General features: G+C 37.5%; 1 protein-coding gene across 1 annotated transcript in view; it reads left to right on the top strand.

Moving 5' to 3' along the window:
* The first annotated feature begins 3,304 nt into the window (after nt 1-3,304).
* Nucleotides 3,305-14,208, top strand: part of LOC116251263 (uncharacterized) — a 45,693-nt gene continuing 34,789 nt past the window's right edge. The window contains exons 1-6 of the mRNA XM_031625428.2: nt 3,305-3,835; nt 3,938-4,023; nt 4,916-5,017; nt 6,242-6,348; nt 6,445-6,545; nt 6,864-6,951. Of these exons, the coding sequence (XP_031481288.1) occupies nt 3,617-3,835; nt 3,938-4,023; nt 4,916-5,017; nt 6,242-6,348; nt 6,445-6,545; nt 6,864-6,951 (703 nt within the window). The 5' untranslated portion in view covers nt 3,305-3,616. The remainder of the gene's footprint in view (nt 3,836-3,937; nt 4,024-4,915; nt 5,018-6,241; nt 6,349-6,444; nt 6,546-6,863; nt 6,952-14,208) is intronic.

Here is a 14,208-nt window from a genome sequence, read left to right on the forward strand (position 1 = left end):
CGCATGTCTCATATTCATTTTGAACAAAAGCAGCCCAAGTATTCATCTCATGATCTCATGTTGTAGTGGATTTAATTAGTTGGAGGCGTTTGGTATATCTAAAATCATGGAATTTAACAGTCAAAATATTCAAATTTTTTATAAATTATAATTATTAAACAAAAATGGTATTTTGTTTTTGCAATTAAAAAAAGAAACCTTGATTTCATTCCAGTTTAAAGATGAATTGTGATTATACAATTTTCATTATTAAATCAAAATTTCAGACCATCGAACGCTCCAAAACAATTACACATAGACGTTTGAATGCAAACAACTTAGACCTATGGCCCTACCCCCTCGTCGTATCATATATTTCAAATATGTATTTCATATCGCTCTCGGTCACAAATCCAATGAAATCACACTCGTCTTAAAGTTAGAGGGAAAACTCTATAAACTTTTATTTCTTTTGGTCTGCCTAACTCTTTGTCAGGAGGCTACGTACGTCCTCTTAATTTGTTGGGTGTCCAAGTCAAACTCGAGCTGGTTAGTTCTGATTTACAAACCTCGTCAAGTTGAGCTAAAACTGAACTTATTCTAAAGGTCAAGTCGAACCAGGTTCGAGCTAACATACGTGAGTTTCAGCCGGATCGCTTCGGGCTCAACGGGCTCATGATTGAAAACCGAGGCCAATGCGATGCACTCAGCACACGAGCTGACAACAATTTGCCATTGAACATAAATAGCTTAATTATTAGTTTCATTATTACGGCTTCATTTTTCTTTTTAAATGTGGCATTAGCTGTCGTGCATTTCAAATTTTGTAAGTTAGAAAGGTTTCCATATTCATCTTAAAACATTATAATAATTTTTACACACAAAAAATGCAAAGAAATTATTCTGCATGTAGGGTGAAGCTCATAACTTTTTTTTATTAAGAGAGTACTAATTATATGATTTTAAACTTTTAACAGACACTTATATGTAAACGAGAAAAAGTGTCAACAAGTTTTAATCACAGTCACCTGGGTGCGTTTGATTTGAGCTCGCACCCGCACGGACGCATTGCGGGTGCGGGTGCGCTCCAGGTGCGCACCCAATCAGCACCCGCTGATGAGCTCGCACCCAAACGGCACCCGGGGGTTGGATCTAGTTTCCAAATCCAAACCAAGTGTATGGTTTGGATCTAAATCTGATTTCGAAAAAAAACCAGATCCAAAATCCATAAAATCAAATCCACCATTCTCACCCGTTGGCCATTACATCTAAGTTAGATACATCTATAGATATATTATATGTTCTCTTTTCTCTTTCAAAAAAAAAACGATACAAGACTAAAGAATGGTGGCTTTCATAAAACAATCTGTTTGCCTTTTTTTCAAACATTTCTTTTTTGATTTTTTTCCACTAATATCATAAAATGTATAATTTTAATTGTGTTATTTAATTTCTACAAAAAATTAATAATAATAATAATATTATTATTAATATTAATAAAATATCTTCACCGCACCGCCGCACTTAATTTTTTTGAAATGTGCCGCACCGGCAACCGCACCCGCACCCCGCACACAGGTCACATAGGTTTTAATAGGAAAACAAGCTACATGTCTCCAAATGCTTCCGCGTCTGCTTTACATGTCGTCATCGCTTAGGTAATATGTTGACTACTGAGTACATAACACGAGACTCCACGTTCCATACAGAAATGACCAAATCACTCTTAACGTTAAAAAGGAAGAGTCCCCCATACAAGGGCACAAAATAGAAGTTGGCTATTCGTTTTCGAGAAGACAAAAACGATACAGGACTAAAGAATGGTGGCTTTCATAAAACAATCTGTTTGCCTTTTTTTCAAACATTTCTTTTTTGATTTTTTTCCACTACTATGTATAATTTTAAAAACGATACAGGACTAAAGAATGGTGGCTTTCATAAAACAATCTGTTTGCCTTTTTTTCAAACATTTATTTTTTGATTTTTTTCCACTACTATCATAAAATGTATAATTTTAATTGTGTTATTTAATTTCTACAAAAAATTAATAATAATAATAATATTATTATTAATATTAATAAAATATCTTCACCGCACCGCCACACCTAATTTTTTTGAAATGTACCGCACCGCACCTGCACCAGCACCGGCACCCGCACCCCGCACACAGGTCACATAGGTTTTAATAGGAAAACAAGCTACACGTCTCCAACAAAAACATACTTCATCCGCTAGGCACGCCAGACGCTCTATGTAATTGTAATTGGTAAAGAGTGAATCTTTTGTAAATTTGCAATAACCAGAACATTTTTCTCATAAACTGTCAGACATGGAGTAAATTTTAGTCAACTTTAAAAAAAAAAAAAAAATTAGCTATCGGTCTTTCTCCTGCTTTTTTATCTTCAAATGACTTCGTTACCCTCTTAACTAACAATTTATCTGTAAATTACTTTCTTACTATTTCAACTAACCATTTTTTATTTTCGAGTTAGGTGTAGGTGTCTTTAAAATACTCATTGAATAGCTTTTAATAAAAGTACGGCCCTCATTAAAATAAATAAGTAGTTGTGTTTTTATAGTATTTTAAGCAAATTATAGTCTTGAAATGAAAAAAATAAATTCATATAACTTACTGGACGCAACTTGCAATTTTGAACGGCAGCACGTCACCCCTTTAGCATGAAAACCCTTCCCTCCTATGGACGCATGCCCAAAAACTGGAGCAAGCTTTATCTTTAGCCCTTTCCTGTGGCTGAACACAGGAATCAGCCCCATTCGTGAGCGGCGAGTCGATCCAAAGTCTTTGTTTTTCTTAATATCTTAGGGCTAGAGGCGGAACCATAATTTTATTTTTTGGGGGCCGAAGAGTCCACTGGCCCGCTAAATGATATTTTTAAAAATCTTTCACATGGAATAAATCATAAACTTCAATAGTTAACAAGTTAGAAGTGGTAAAATGTTAACAGTCCATCCTACTCAACAATATTTCATCAATGTTTCCTTTTTAAGCTAGAAGTGGTAAAACTATAAATATAGTAGTTACCTTTGAATTTTTAGCCCCTAAAAAACTGGAGTTTATTTTTATCCACATCAAAATATGAGTTTAAGTTAGAGTAGCTGAAGACTTTGTTATGAAAAAGGTTAGAATAATTGGTTGGTTATTTATGCACTTACAATAAAACTCCATCTACAGTTTAAAGCTTATACAGTTTCCAAGCAACGTAGGTGAGGTTTTGAAATACCGTCAAAGGCACGCACCATATTGCAAAAACTGAAAAAACAATGGCATAGAAGGGTGGTGTTGGGAGAGGATTCTCGTGGTTTTGCTGGTCATTTTGTTTGAGTGCGCGCTTTTCCTTGGCGGCCTTGCCTCAAACCCGCGAAGGGCGACGTCGGACAGTCGGAGCCGGCGCTCTCCTGTTCCCGCCTTCTCATCTTCTGGAAGCAGAAACCCTAACTCATGTGCGCCTTCCCTCAGTTGTTCCTCACTTGATTGCTTATTGATTTGGATGTGCTTCTGGCAGCGTTTTGGGTCACTGTTTTCTTCGTCTTCTTGAGATCGAATTCCCGGTCACAGTTGTACGGTATATTGCAACTGAAGCTGTATCTCTAGAAACCACAGATCTCAAGATCTCGAATGGCGATCGGTGTGAGGATGAAAGCAGGAGACGCGACGGCGGTGAAGCTGCTGCTTGCCCTGGGTTTCATGTTCAGCATGATGGCCGCTCTGGCGTACTGCATTCACAACATGAAGCACGTCCGGCCGTTGCCGATGGATGCGCCGCTTGATCGTTTCTCAGAGGCGAGGGCCGTGGAACACGTCAGGCATCTGTCCAAGGAAATTCAGGGTCGGCAGGTGTGCTGTTGCGAGCGATTTGGCTCCACATGCGGGAGTTCGAAGATGTTATTCTGATTTTTTCAGTTTCGTGAAGTTCTTACCTTTTGTTTTCACCACCAGGAGGGAAGCCCAGGCTTGCTGCAGGCTGCACACTACATAAAAGCACGGTTAGAGGCAATTGCCGCCCGGGCCGGGTCGAATTACAGGTAGGTGATTACTGGATCAAGTGATGCCTGAAATGGATCTTGTTTGTTCATGTATTGGGATTGTCGAACATTATAGATATTTGACGATTACAAGAAGCTCTCGGTTCTATTTATTCTATGTCTCTAGTATACATTCATGCTTTCACTTCAACGTGTGTCCATTTGCAGCAGTTGTTGTCGTTATTGGCTTAAACTTTACGACTTTTGTGTTAGTTGCCAATCCAAACAAACCTGGTAGGCATTTGTTATATGAAAAATTCATAAAATACTGATTAACATAATGGAATATATATACTTACACAGCACATACGTATCTGCATGTATATATATTTGTAATACAGTGGTCGAGGTACACATATCTGAGCATCAATCCACAAAAATCACCATTCTGCACATCCTTACGCAAAACTAACGATATCGAGGTGATATGCATGCCCAAATCCCAGGATTATCTCTCGAACGACAGTTTTCTGTTGTGGAGATGCGAATGCTTATGGTACCTACATCTGGAAAACAATTATGACATTCACATGTTACGGGTTGAGACTGCATATGTATGAACAATTTTGAAAAAAAGTTTGGAATTTTGATTATATCATAATTAGGAAAGACTACAGCAAATGCAAGTAAGATCCGAACAGGGATCGCATCTGTATGGTTAGTATAGGAAAAACACTTTGGTGTAAAAGTCCATAAATTCATGTGTGATTGGCTTTGTTTAATATTTTCTTTTATTCATCTGGTATCTGCTATTCGTACTAGCCAGTTGTGTAATGTATGATGGATTGCATTATCTCATACAAAGTGCAGATATTTTTGTGGTGGTGAATGGGTTTTCTGAGAACTGATCTTCACATGTACGTGATTTATGTTTTCTCTTCATGATTTGCAGCATCGAGATTGACGAATCAGTTGTTGATGGTTCTTTTAGTATGTACTTTCTGGGTCATAGTATAACTTTTGGATATAGAAAGCACACAAACATTGCTATGAGGTATGTAATATTGCGATCAATTTTTGCACATTTCCTTTTCTTTTTTCTTTCAGGATTGTTGCATAGCTATTCTTTATTCTGGGTATTTAGTCCCAAACCATGCTGTACATTTTACAGATGATGTAGTCTAGCTGTTCATATTTGTGGGGATGAGGAAAAATTAACCTCTGGAAGAGAGTTTGGCCTATCATATCAAAGAACCTCTTAACTCATAGCTGGAGGTCTTGGTTTGTTGGGGGGCTTGAAGTTTTAGCTTTTCGCCCTGTTATTAATTTTTTCTATTTTTTTTTTCCCTCAAGTCAATTTCCCTTGCTGCCCCACCTTCATAAAGGTTTTGAAGTATGGTGTTCTGCCAAAGCATACTGTCTAAAGACTCTAAACAGTAAATTTCAGTGTTTATTATGCTCAATATATGCATGGCTAGCACAACTTTTTCGAAAAGAAACTGAATCATATTGGTCAGTTATTTAAAACATAAGTAGTTCTATAGTAGGAACTTATTAATTGTGTGGATTTCTCATCTCATGTTGTGCTGTATGCTGATGTTTCTATTGTTCTTGGTGGTATTACATCTGTATTGCCACATAAATAATGTGATAAACTTAGTTATGCTATAGTTTGTTGAGTTGCATTAGGTGGGGTGGTCGTGTCTTACCTGCTTTGTATGCTTTCCCAATGACAAGGATACTCAGTCATAAGTTCTCCAACTTTTGCTTGTTGGACACTTGTTTTCTTTGACTGGCACAAAATACTGGGAAATCAGAGAGTGGAAGTTAATAGCTTCATGAGTCTTCAGTCAGAAGACCGTTAAAATGTTCAGCTGCCAGTCAGATTGTAATTTTCTTCTGTTGGCAAAGAGGAAGGAGAAACATTAGCTCATTTTTCGCTGTTTTTGTCTGCACTTCAATCTCTTGAATATCATATCAAGATGTTGCCTCGTTCCTGTTTTCTTGCCAACTTCCTCACACATACTATTCTGGAGATTTGGTGATTTGACATCTCTTCCCTGCATTCGGAGTTTGAAATGAATTGTCTGTACTTTGTCATGCTTTGGTCACTAGTTTTGGAGGCCTTTCCACTAATGTATGTTTTATGGTTCTCCTCTTCCTGCCTTTCTTCACTTGTTCATTTTGTTCAGTCTAAATTAAACTATATATGTTGCCTGCATGTCTTCCTCTTACATTTTCTATTTTGTTTTTCTCTTTTGGGGTTTGGATCTGCCAGAATTGCATCAGAATACTCCAAAGATACTAATCCATCGGTTTTAGTCAATGCTCACTTTGATGGTCCACTTGGTTCTCCTGGGGCTGGTGATTGTGCATCTTGTGTTGGTAGGATGAAGGATGAATGACTTCTGTTGTTCTTAGTTTGCCTGCTATAATCATGTTCTTTGCTTAATGGTAGAAGAAAATGGTTCTCCTTTGTAGCTTCATTGCTGGAACTAGCACGGTTAATTGTTGATTCAAGCTGGATTCCACCTCAACCTATTATTTTTCTTTTCAATGGTGCTGAGGAACTTTTCCTTTTGGTAAGTAAAGATGCACGAGAGTTCACAGCTGGTACTTTTTTTTCTTTATGGAACATGAAAACTGATCCTAAGATCCAAAATTTATGTGTTGAAGCAACACTCTCTCTCTGACACACACATATTTGCTTACACCTACCTACCTGCCATTCAGTCACAATGTTCAGAAACTATGTATTTACTTCTATATGTTGCTTTACATTGCATGGAAGGGAAATGAGGGGTTAACCTTATTGTTAATTCATGTGATAAAAGATATGGTCAAATTACTATGTTTTTGGAACACATGAATGCCCACTCTTACATATTTAATTTCTTTAGGGTTCTCATGGCTTTACGAAGACTCATAAATGGCGTGATTCTGTGGGAGCTTTTATTAATATTGAAGCATCTGGAACGGGCGGCTTTGGTATTGATTTTCTTCATATGTAAATTTTTGTTATTTTGATTTATCTTTCTTCTTCAACATTGTCATCCTCCGGAAATTGCTTTGCTGATTCTTCTTTATATGAAGTATGAGCAGCTACAAGTTGTTTAGTAGTCTGACCAAATCTAAATTAGTTCATGATTTACGTCAACCTCTCCAAATAATGTTTGTTGTCATATCAGTTTCTTGTTTAGTATTGAAGTTAAATAACTCAACAAAAAGGGAACTCTCTCTAGCTAGAAAGTTATGGTGGCTTGGAACCTTGTTTTAGGGCATTGCTACATCCTCTTCTCCTTCTCCCTTTGATAATATTAAATATCAGGGATTTTCCTTTCACCGACAATGGCATACTAAAATGACGTGCAATACATGCCTACAGTTGAAAGCAATGAATATGAGTTGGTTTTGGCCCATACATATGTAAACCATTTGGATCCAACTGCATGCCAAATTGTCAATTGTAGGTACTTTAACTGTCATTCAGCTGTATTGTGAAGAGAACACCTGAATTTGAACTGAGCCCTACCTAGATATTTGCATATAGGTCCATGAGTAGGGTTTGCTAAGCAAACATTTCTATAAATTTATAAATACAGATGACAGCCATTGATTAATGTACTACACGAACAGGTTATTTGCCTTGAGCCAATAATGCAGAACCATCATTTTATTTCACCGTTTAATGCTACATTGGAGCTTTGCCATGCGAGAATAGGTGTAACTGTTTATGGCTGTTCTAGTACAAAATCTATTTAGCCTTTTGTGTTATATTTCCCCATTAAGGAAATTACTGTAGTTATGTTGCCTTTCACTGTCAACTCTAGCAAGGACTCCGTTAGCTAATAATGCTGCTTCTAGCGGCCACACAGGACAAATAGTGTAAAGATGGTGGCAGCTCTTTTCTTGAAAACTTCCAATTAGTAGTTGCTTGCCCAACTATTATATTATTATGATACAAATCATGACCAGATTTCATATATTGGAAATTTCTCTTGCATTTTTTTCCTTAATCCTTTCTTTTCTACTATGTGACCTCGTGTGTGGACATAAAAGTATTCTTGGGTTGGACGTATTGAGAAAACTTGTGAGTCTGTATATAATCAAAATCTTGCACTATCCTATGCTTAGTTCACAGCCTTTAAATGTGGAAATCAAAGCTGAATATTAGGTGGGTTGGGGTTAACTATAGTGGGCACTTTGGTTATTTTTAATGGGTTGTTACTGTTGGTATCATAACCAAGTTTGTATGAGGACGTGTGTACTTAGAAGGGTGTAGACTGTAATACCCTAAATGGATGGAGTAGGAGCTGAAAATAGTCCCAAATTGAAAGTTTTGAAAAATTTCGAGGGGTTTATGATTTATATAGTCATATCCTTATCGCCTTGTGACTGAGGTCAGCCACGGGCAGGTTAGGACCTACTCTGTAGAGTACTTGAGCAATTTTGGGCCAGTTTGTTATTACTATTCATCTTGTTCTTCCATCAAAGTTATTGAAATCATTGTGAATCAGCTTGAGTCAGCCTCTTTGGATGGAATCAGGATTATTTTGACTCGCCAAACCATTCCATTAAACGGTAACTCATGGCAACTTTGTTGATTTTATTACTATTACTGTTTATATTTTTAATATTTTTCTTGGTTTAATGCATTTTTGTTTTTCTTTAAATATAATTTTGAGTTGATCTAATTAAAATGGTTTCAACTCAGTTCATTTGATCTAATTAAAATGAGTTCAACTCAGTTTGACTGATTCTTTGAATCGTTTGAAAACCAATTTGACTCAAACATCTATTTTAACGATATTGGTTAATTCTCGTGTTTGTTATGTTCCTAGTCTTTTTTCCATTCCTTTTTCCCTGTTCCATAATGTTTGTACTTTGTATTTACCTTGTTGATTTCTAGTACTAGAAATATGTTAAAATTTTTAACAATCTTTTATGGGATAGTGGTAATATATTCATTTTTATGATTTCTCTTCGACTCCCTTTTCTTTTTTTTACCTTCTATATCTTTGCCTTTCCATTGTTATGATATTCCTCTTCTCTTTTTCCCCATTGATGCAATTTTTTGTCTTGAACACCTTGTTGAAGATGATAGATCGTTGAAATCAAGTGGAGATATACGCCAAAGTAGTGAATACAAGTCGATCCAGAGGGAATGAGACTAAAGATACGGAGAACTCCACACTTTAGATAAATCTTAACTTTATTAATCACCTAACCTGTATCAACAATAGAATAAATAAAAGTCATTCTTACAAGTCAAAGCATCAAACATAGATTTACTAGCACATCAAAGAATCCTAAGCTGCTTCTTCTTGAGGACTCCATGACGTCATACAAATGTTTTATGCACTTGTTGTACACTATGAGTACCGGAGCATCAACAGACAACTGCGAGCTTGAAGAATAAATAAACTAATGTTAGTTAGGACTACGAATTAGGTCAACAAACAAATAAAATAATAAAAACACCTCAAATTTCTTTTTAAATCATCGCTTAATCTTCTTAATCATAAGTATAAAGAAATGAATGATGCCAAAAGCCTAAAACGCACCATCAAAGGAAGAAGAAATTATAGAACTCCTCTTATTATGCAATCTGAAAATTTCAGGGCAGATTTCTGTAATTTACTCAAATTAGAGGGGTAGAAGTGTCAAAATTGAATGAAAAAGATGTTATCTGAAAGCTTACACTCTGAGGAACCAACCCCACTTTATAGAACGTGGAAAATACCTCTATTTTTAAAGAGATATCTATTTTACTATAGAAGACATAGAAGTTGCAGTTTTGTAATTTTTTGAAAATCAGAGGGCAAAATTGTCATAAACACCATATTGAGTGAAATTTAATCTTCCCAAACATTGGTCTGTAGATGACAGACCTCTTCCTATAATGACAGTAAAATTTCACATTGAAATTCCATGATTTTCCCTACAAAATTCGATTTGTAACATGGTGCAGAATTTTGGTTATACCGAAAATAAGCAAATGATAATTTAAATGAAGATTGCTTAATAGAGGATTAAATCTTTCATATGACCAACTACTGTGCACAATCAGCATGTGTGCTTTGTAAAAAATCATATGAACCTACCCTAACTCACATGTATGTATGCTCTAATTAAGTTACACATGCATGATCAGCAGAAAATGCATGGAAAATGCCATAAAAAGAACATGAAGGCATGATCTATATGGTACGATACATGATTCATACATAAACTCTACATATCAGCATGCATAGCAAATGACTTTAGCATGGTATGTATATATATGCATGTGGTACTTGTTTCTATGCATAAAAGATGTGAAATGACATGCATGAATGCCTAGCTAATAATGGTATTATGATATGAGACATGCATGTGGATGTGAGATGATGTCACCTACTCTTTGCATGGGGATGATGTAATACATTTAAGTCTAGTCTTACATGAAATGATATGCTTATTGTTAAAGATGCAAAAGAGTTTTTCTGAAATATTAGGAAGTTAGGGAGGAGTTCTTTAAATGCTTTCTTATTTTTATTGGACTACTTTTGTAAATTCTCTAACCCTAATCTCTTTTAATAGAGATTAGGGTCACGTAATGAAGTATTCTTTTTCGGTTCTCTCTCTCTCTCTTGTAACATGGTATCAGAGCAGGGGTTGGCATCGACTGCAGGGTGAGTTTTCCGGTGACCTTCTCCGGCGACCACCTTCTTCGACGACAATCTTTCTGGCGAACAGCCAAGTGAGTTCCTTATTGTTTTATGGTCCTCTCTCTTGTCATCCCCATTCTTTATTCCCTCTTATCACCCAATAAAGAGACGGTGAGGGAATAGGGGTTGGGCATGCTGTGTGGAGAAGGACCTGATCACGTCTATGTGGAAGGCGTGATCAGATCAGATCCTCATGTTGATCGTGTGAAGCAGAGTGTTGTGGGTGCAGCGTGACTTGTGATGTTGTGGTTTGTGTTGTTCGTGGATGCTACTTCAACGGTGATTGGAACTTCATGTTGATCGTGTGAAGCAAAGTGTTGTGGGTGCAGCGTGACTTGATGCTGTGGTTTGTGGAGTCTATATGTTGTTTATGAACTCAGTTTTGATATGAGTAGAATTTTTCTATAGATCGTGGATACAAAATCAGTAAAGTAAGGCTGCGTGAGGACTGTTGCTGATTCTTAGTACAAGATTTATTGATATCGTGGATTCCTTTGACACATGGACAGCTAGTTTTATGAGAACCAGCTGCTGTTATAAGTCGCAACCGTCTTCAGTAGATTGGGGATTCAATTTTTCAGTCATCGGCTGAAACAGACCTAAACGTGATTAGCACCCTTGCGTTGCTGCTGCCGTGGAAGACATGGAGAAACCTTGATGACGTTGCTGCCGTGGAAGATCAGATCTGATTTTCTGCTGATTGGTTGGAAGCAAATCTATGAAATCTTGTATCAGATCTGCCCTTTGAAGTTATATATCAGATCTGCCCTTTTGCTGTTGTGTGCGGAGTCATGCTGTTTGAAGGCTGCTGATTGGCGTATAGAGCAGAAATGACCTGCTGATCGTGGAGGCTTTAGCTGCTGTTTGTGGGTGTAGTTTGGCATGTGGAGCAGAAATGATCTGCTGATCGTGGAGGCTATTTTAGCAACAACTTGACGTGGATGGTGTTACGCTGATCATATGTGGGGGGCAACAACAACAGTCAGCCGTAAGTAGCAGAGATCAGCAGCTGTCTTTTGGAGTTTTGTTCGTGGGCCTGCTATCATCCGCAACAATTGATTCAAATCTCTGTAATTTGTTATCTACTCCCTTTTATACGGTTCAGATTTGGTTAGTTTCTGTGATTACAGATTCTTCCTTATTGCATAGCGTGTGATATTCGTATAATCTTTGAGGATAGTAGAGATTTTTTTTTTTTCTGTGGTGTTTGACTGCTGCTTTCTATATAGTGTGTGCCATACGTGGGTGACATTAAGACATGATCTGATTATCACATAGTTCTGTGATCCATAAAGATACATTTCTTGATTGAAGTTGACTGCTGCATCTGATACATACATATTGTGCCCAAAATTTTGATTGGAATTTTACTATGGCTGATGGTAATGTGTTCGAGGGTTCCAATGACTACAAGATGACTGAAAATTCCTTCTCATATGCCAATACTACTGGAATAGACTCAGCCTTCTTTGTTGGTGCTCCTACCGATGGCCCAGATATGATGTGGATGATAGATTCTAGCGCCTCCAGGCATTGTTGTAATCAATCACACATTTTTTCATCTTTAGTCAGATTCTCTACACCACAGCATGTCAAACTGGCTGATGGCAAGCTATCTCCTGTATTGGGTAGCGGTGATATTTATCTCCCACATTTAGACACTATTACCCACGTGCTCTATGCTCCACAGTTTCCTGTTAATTTGTTATCTGTTAAGCAGCTGACTATTGATTTAAAGTGTAGAGTCATTTTGACCCTGGTACATGTTCTTTTCAGGATTTACTAAGGGAAGATGATTGGTGGCGTCCATGAACATGAGGGTCTCTATTTCTTGTCTGTTCCAGTAAATGTTGCTGCATCTTCATTCTCCTCAAAGCCTTCTCCTTTTTAGTGGCATCTCAGACTGGGTCATCCTTCAGTGTCAAAACTTCGTCGCATGCTTCCAGGTATTACTATATCAGAGTCCTTCTTATGTGATGCTTGCCAATTAGGCAAACATACACGGAGTAGCTTTCCTTTGAGTCAAGAACCATCTAGTCAAAGTCCATTTGATCTCCTTCATGTGGACGTGTGGGTCCTAGTCGGGTTTCTTTTCACTCACATTTTTGGTATTATCTTGTTTTGGTTGATGATTTTACTAGAGTCAGTTGGGTATTCTTGTTACGGGAATGATCGGAAGTCATATGTATTCTTCCGAAATTTGTCAAAAAATTAAAAACTCAGTTTGGTTTCATTGTCAAAAATATTCACACTGATAATGCTCTTGAATTCAAATCCTTCGTTCTGCTTCAATTTTATGCCAATAATGAAATTCAACCTCAATATACTTGTCCTCACACGTCCCAACAAAATGGTGTTGTCGAACGTAAACATCGACAACTCCTAAATGTGGCCCGTACCCTCATGTTGCATTCACACATGCCTGCTTATTTTTGGGGTGATGCGATTCTTATCGCATGCTATCTCATTAACAGATTACCCTCGTCAGCCATCCAAGAACGTATTCCCATTCAACTTTTATATCCAAATCAACCACTATTTAATATACCTCCCAAAGTATTTGGATGCACTTGCTTTGCACACATCCTAGGCCCAGACAAAAACAAACTTGCTGCCCAAGCCATCAAATGTGTATTTATTGGATACTCTGCCAATAAAAAATGATATAAGTGCTTTGATCCCCAGACCAAGAAAGAGATTATCAGTGCGGATGTTACATTCTTGAGTATCGTCCTTATTTTTCTCCTTCGAGTCCTCCTCTGTCTGAGATGCCTATACCTGTTCCTCTTCCCATTCCACCATGTCCCTTGAGTCCTTACCGCCATCTCAACCTATGTCACATGAACGTTTCTTTGATCCTCCATTGGTTTACACTCGTAGTCTTGGTCCCTCTTCCAACCGCCTACCAGCGTCTTCTCAACAGGTAAACTCCACTGATCAGACTGATTCATGTTTAAATGATGAACACTGTAGAAATAATAGACGCACAAGAACCAAAGATCAAACACAGATGTAACGTGGAAAAACCCTCAACTAGAGGGAAAAAAACCACGGGTAAGGAGGTCTGGTGCCCACTAGCCGCCAGACTCTCTCTCTCTTAGAAACTTCATTAACGCACAAGATTAGGGTTTACAATGGTATAAGTATGCCCAAACTAAGACCCAATGGATCGGGTCCAGACCCGGACCCATACATCAAGATCCGTTAACACTCCCCCTCAAGTTGGATATACATATCAAACATGCCCAACTTGGATACATTTCTCTCAAATGGAGTTACATGTAAAGCTTTAGCTAGAATATCAACAGTTTGGTCTTCAGACTTCATGTATAGTAATGTTAACTCCTTAGCATCAATTCTTTCTTTGATGAAGTGACGGTCAATCTCAACATGCTTTGTTCGATCATGAAGCACTGAATTGTTAAGCAAGTGAATTGCAGACTTGTTGTCACAATACATCTTCATAGGCCCTTCAATCTCTATCCCAATATCAGTCAGCAAGATCTTTAGCCACAACAACTCTGATACTCCAGTA

The sequence above is a fragment of the Nymphaea colorata genome, chromosome 3, assembly GCF_008831285.2.
Source record: "Nymphaea colorata isolate Beijing-Zhang1983 chromosome 3, ASM883128v2, whole genome shotgun sequence".
Classification (NCBI taxonomy): Eukaryota; Viridiplantae; Streptophyta; class Magnoliopsida; order Nymphaeales; family Nymphaeaceae; genus Nymphaea; species Nymphaea colorata.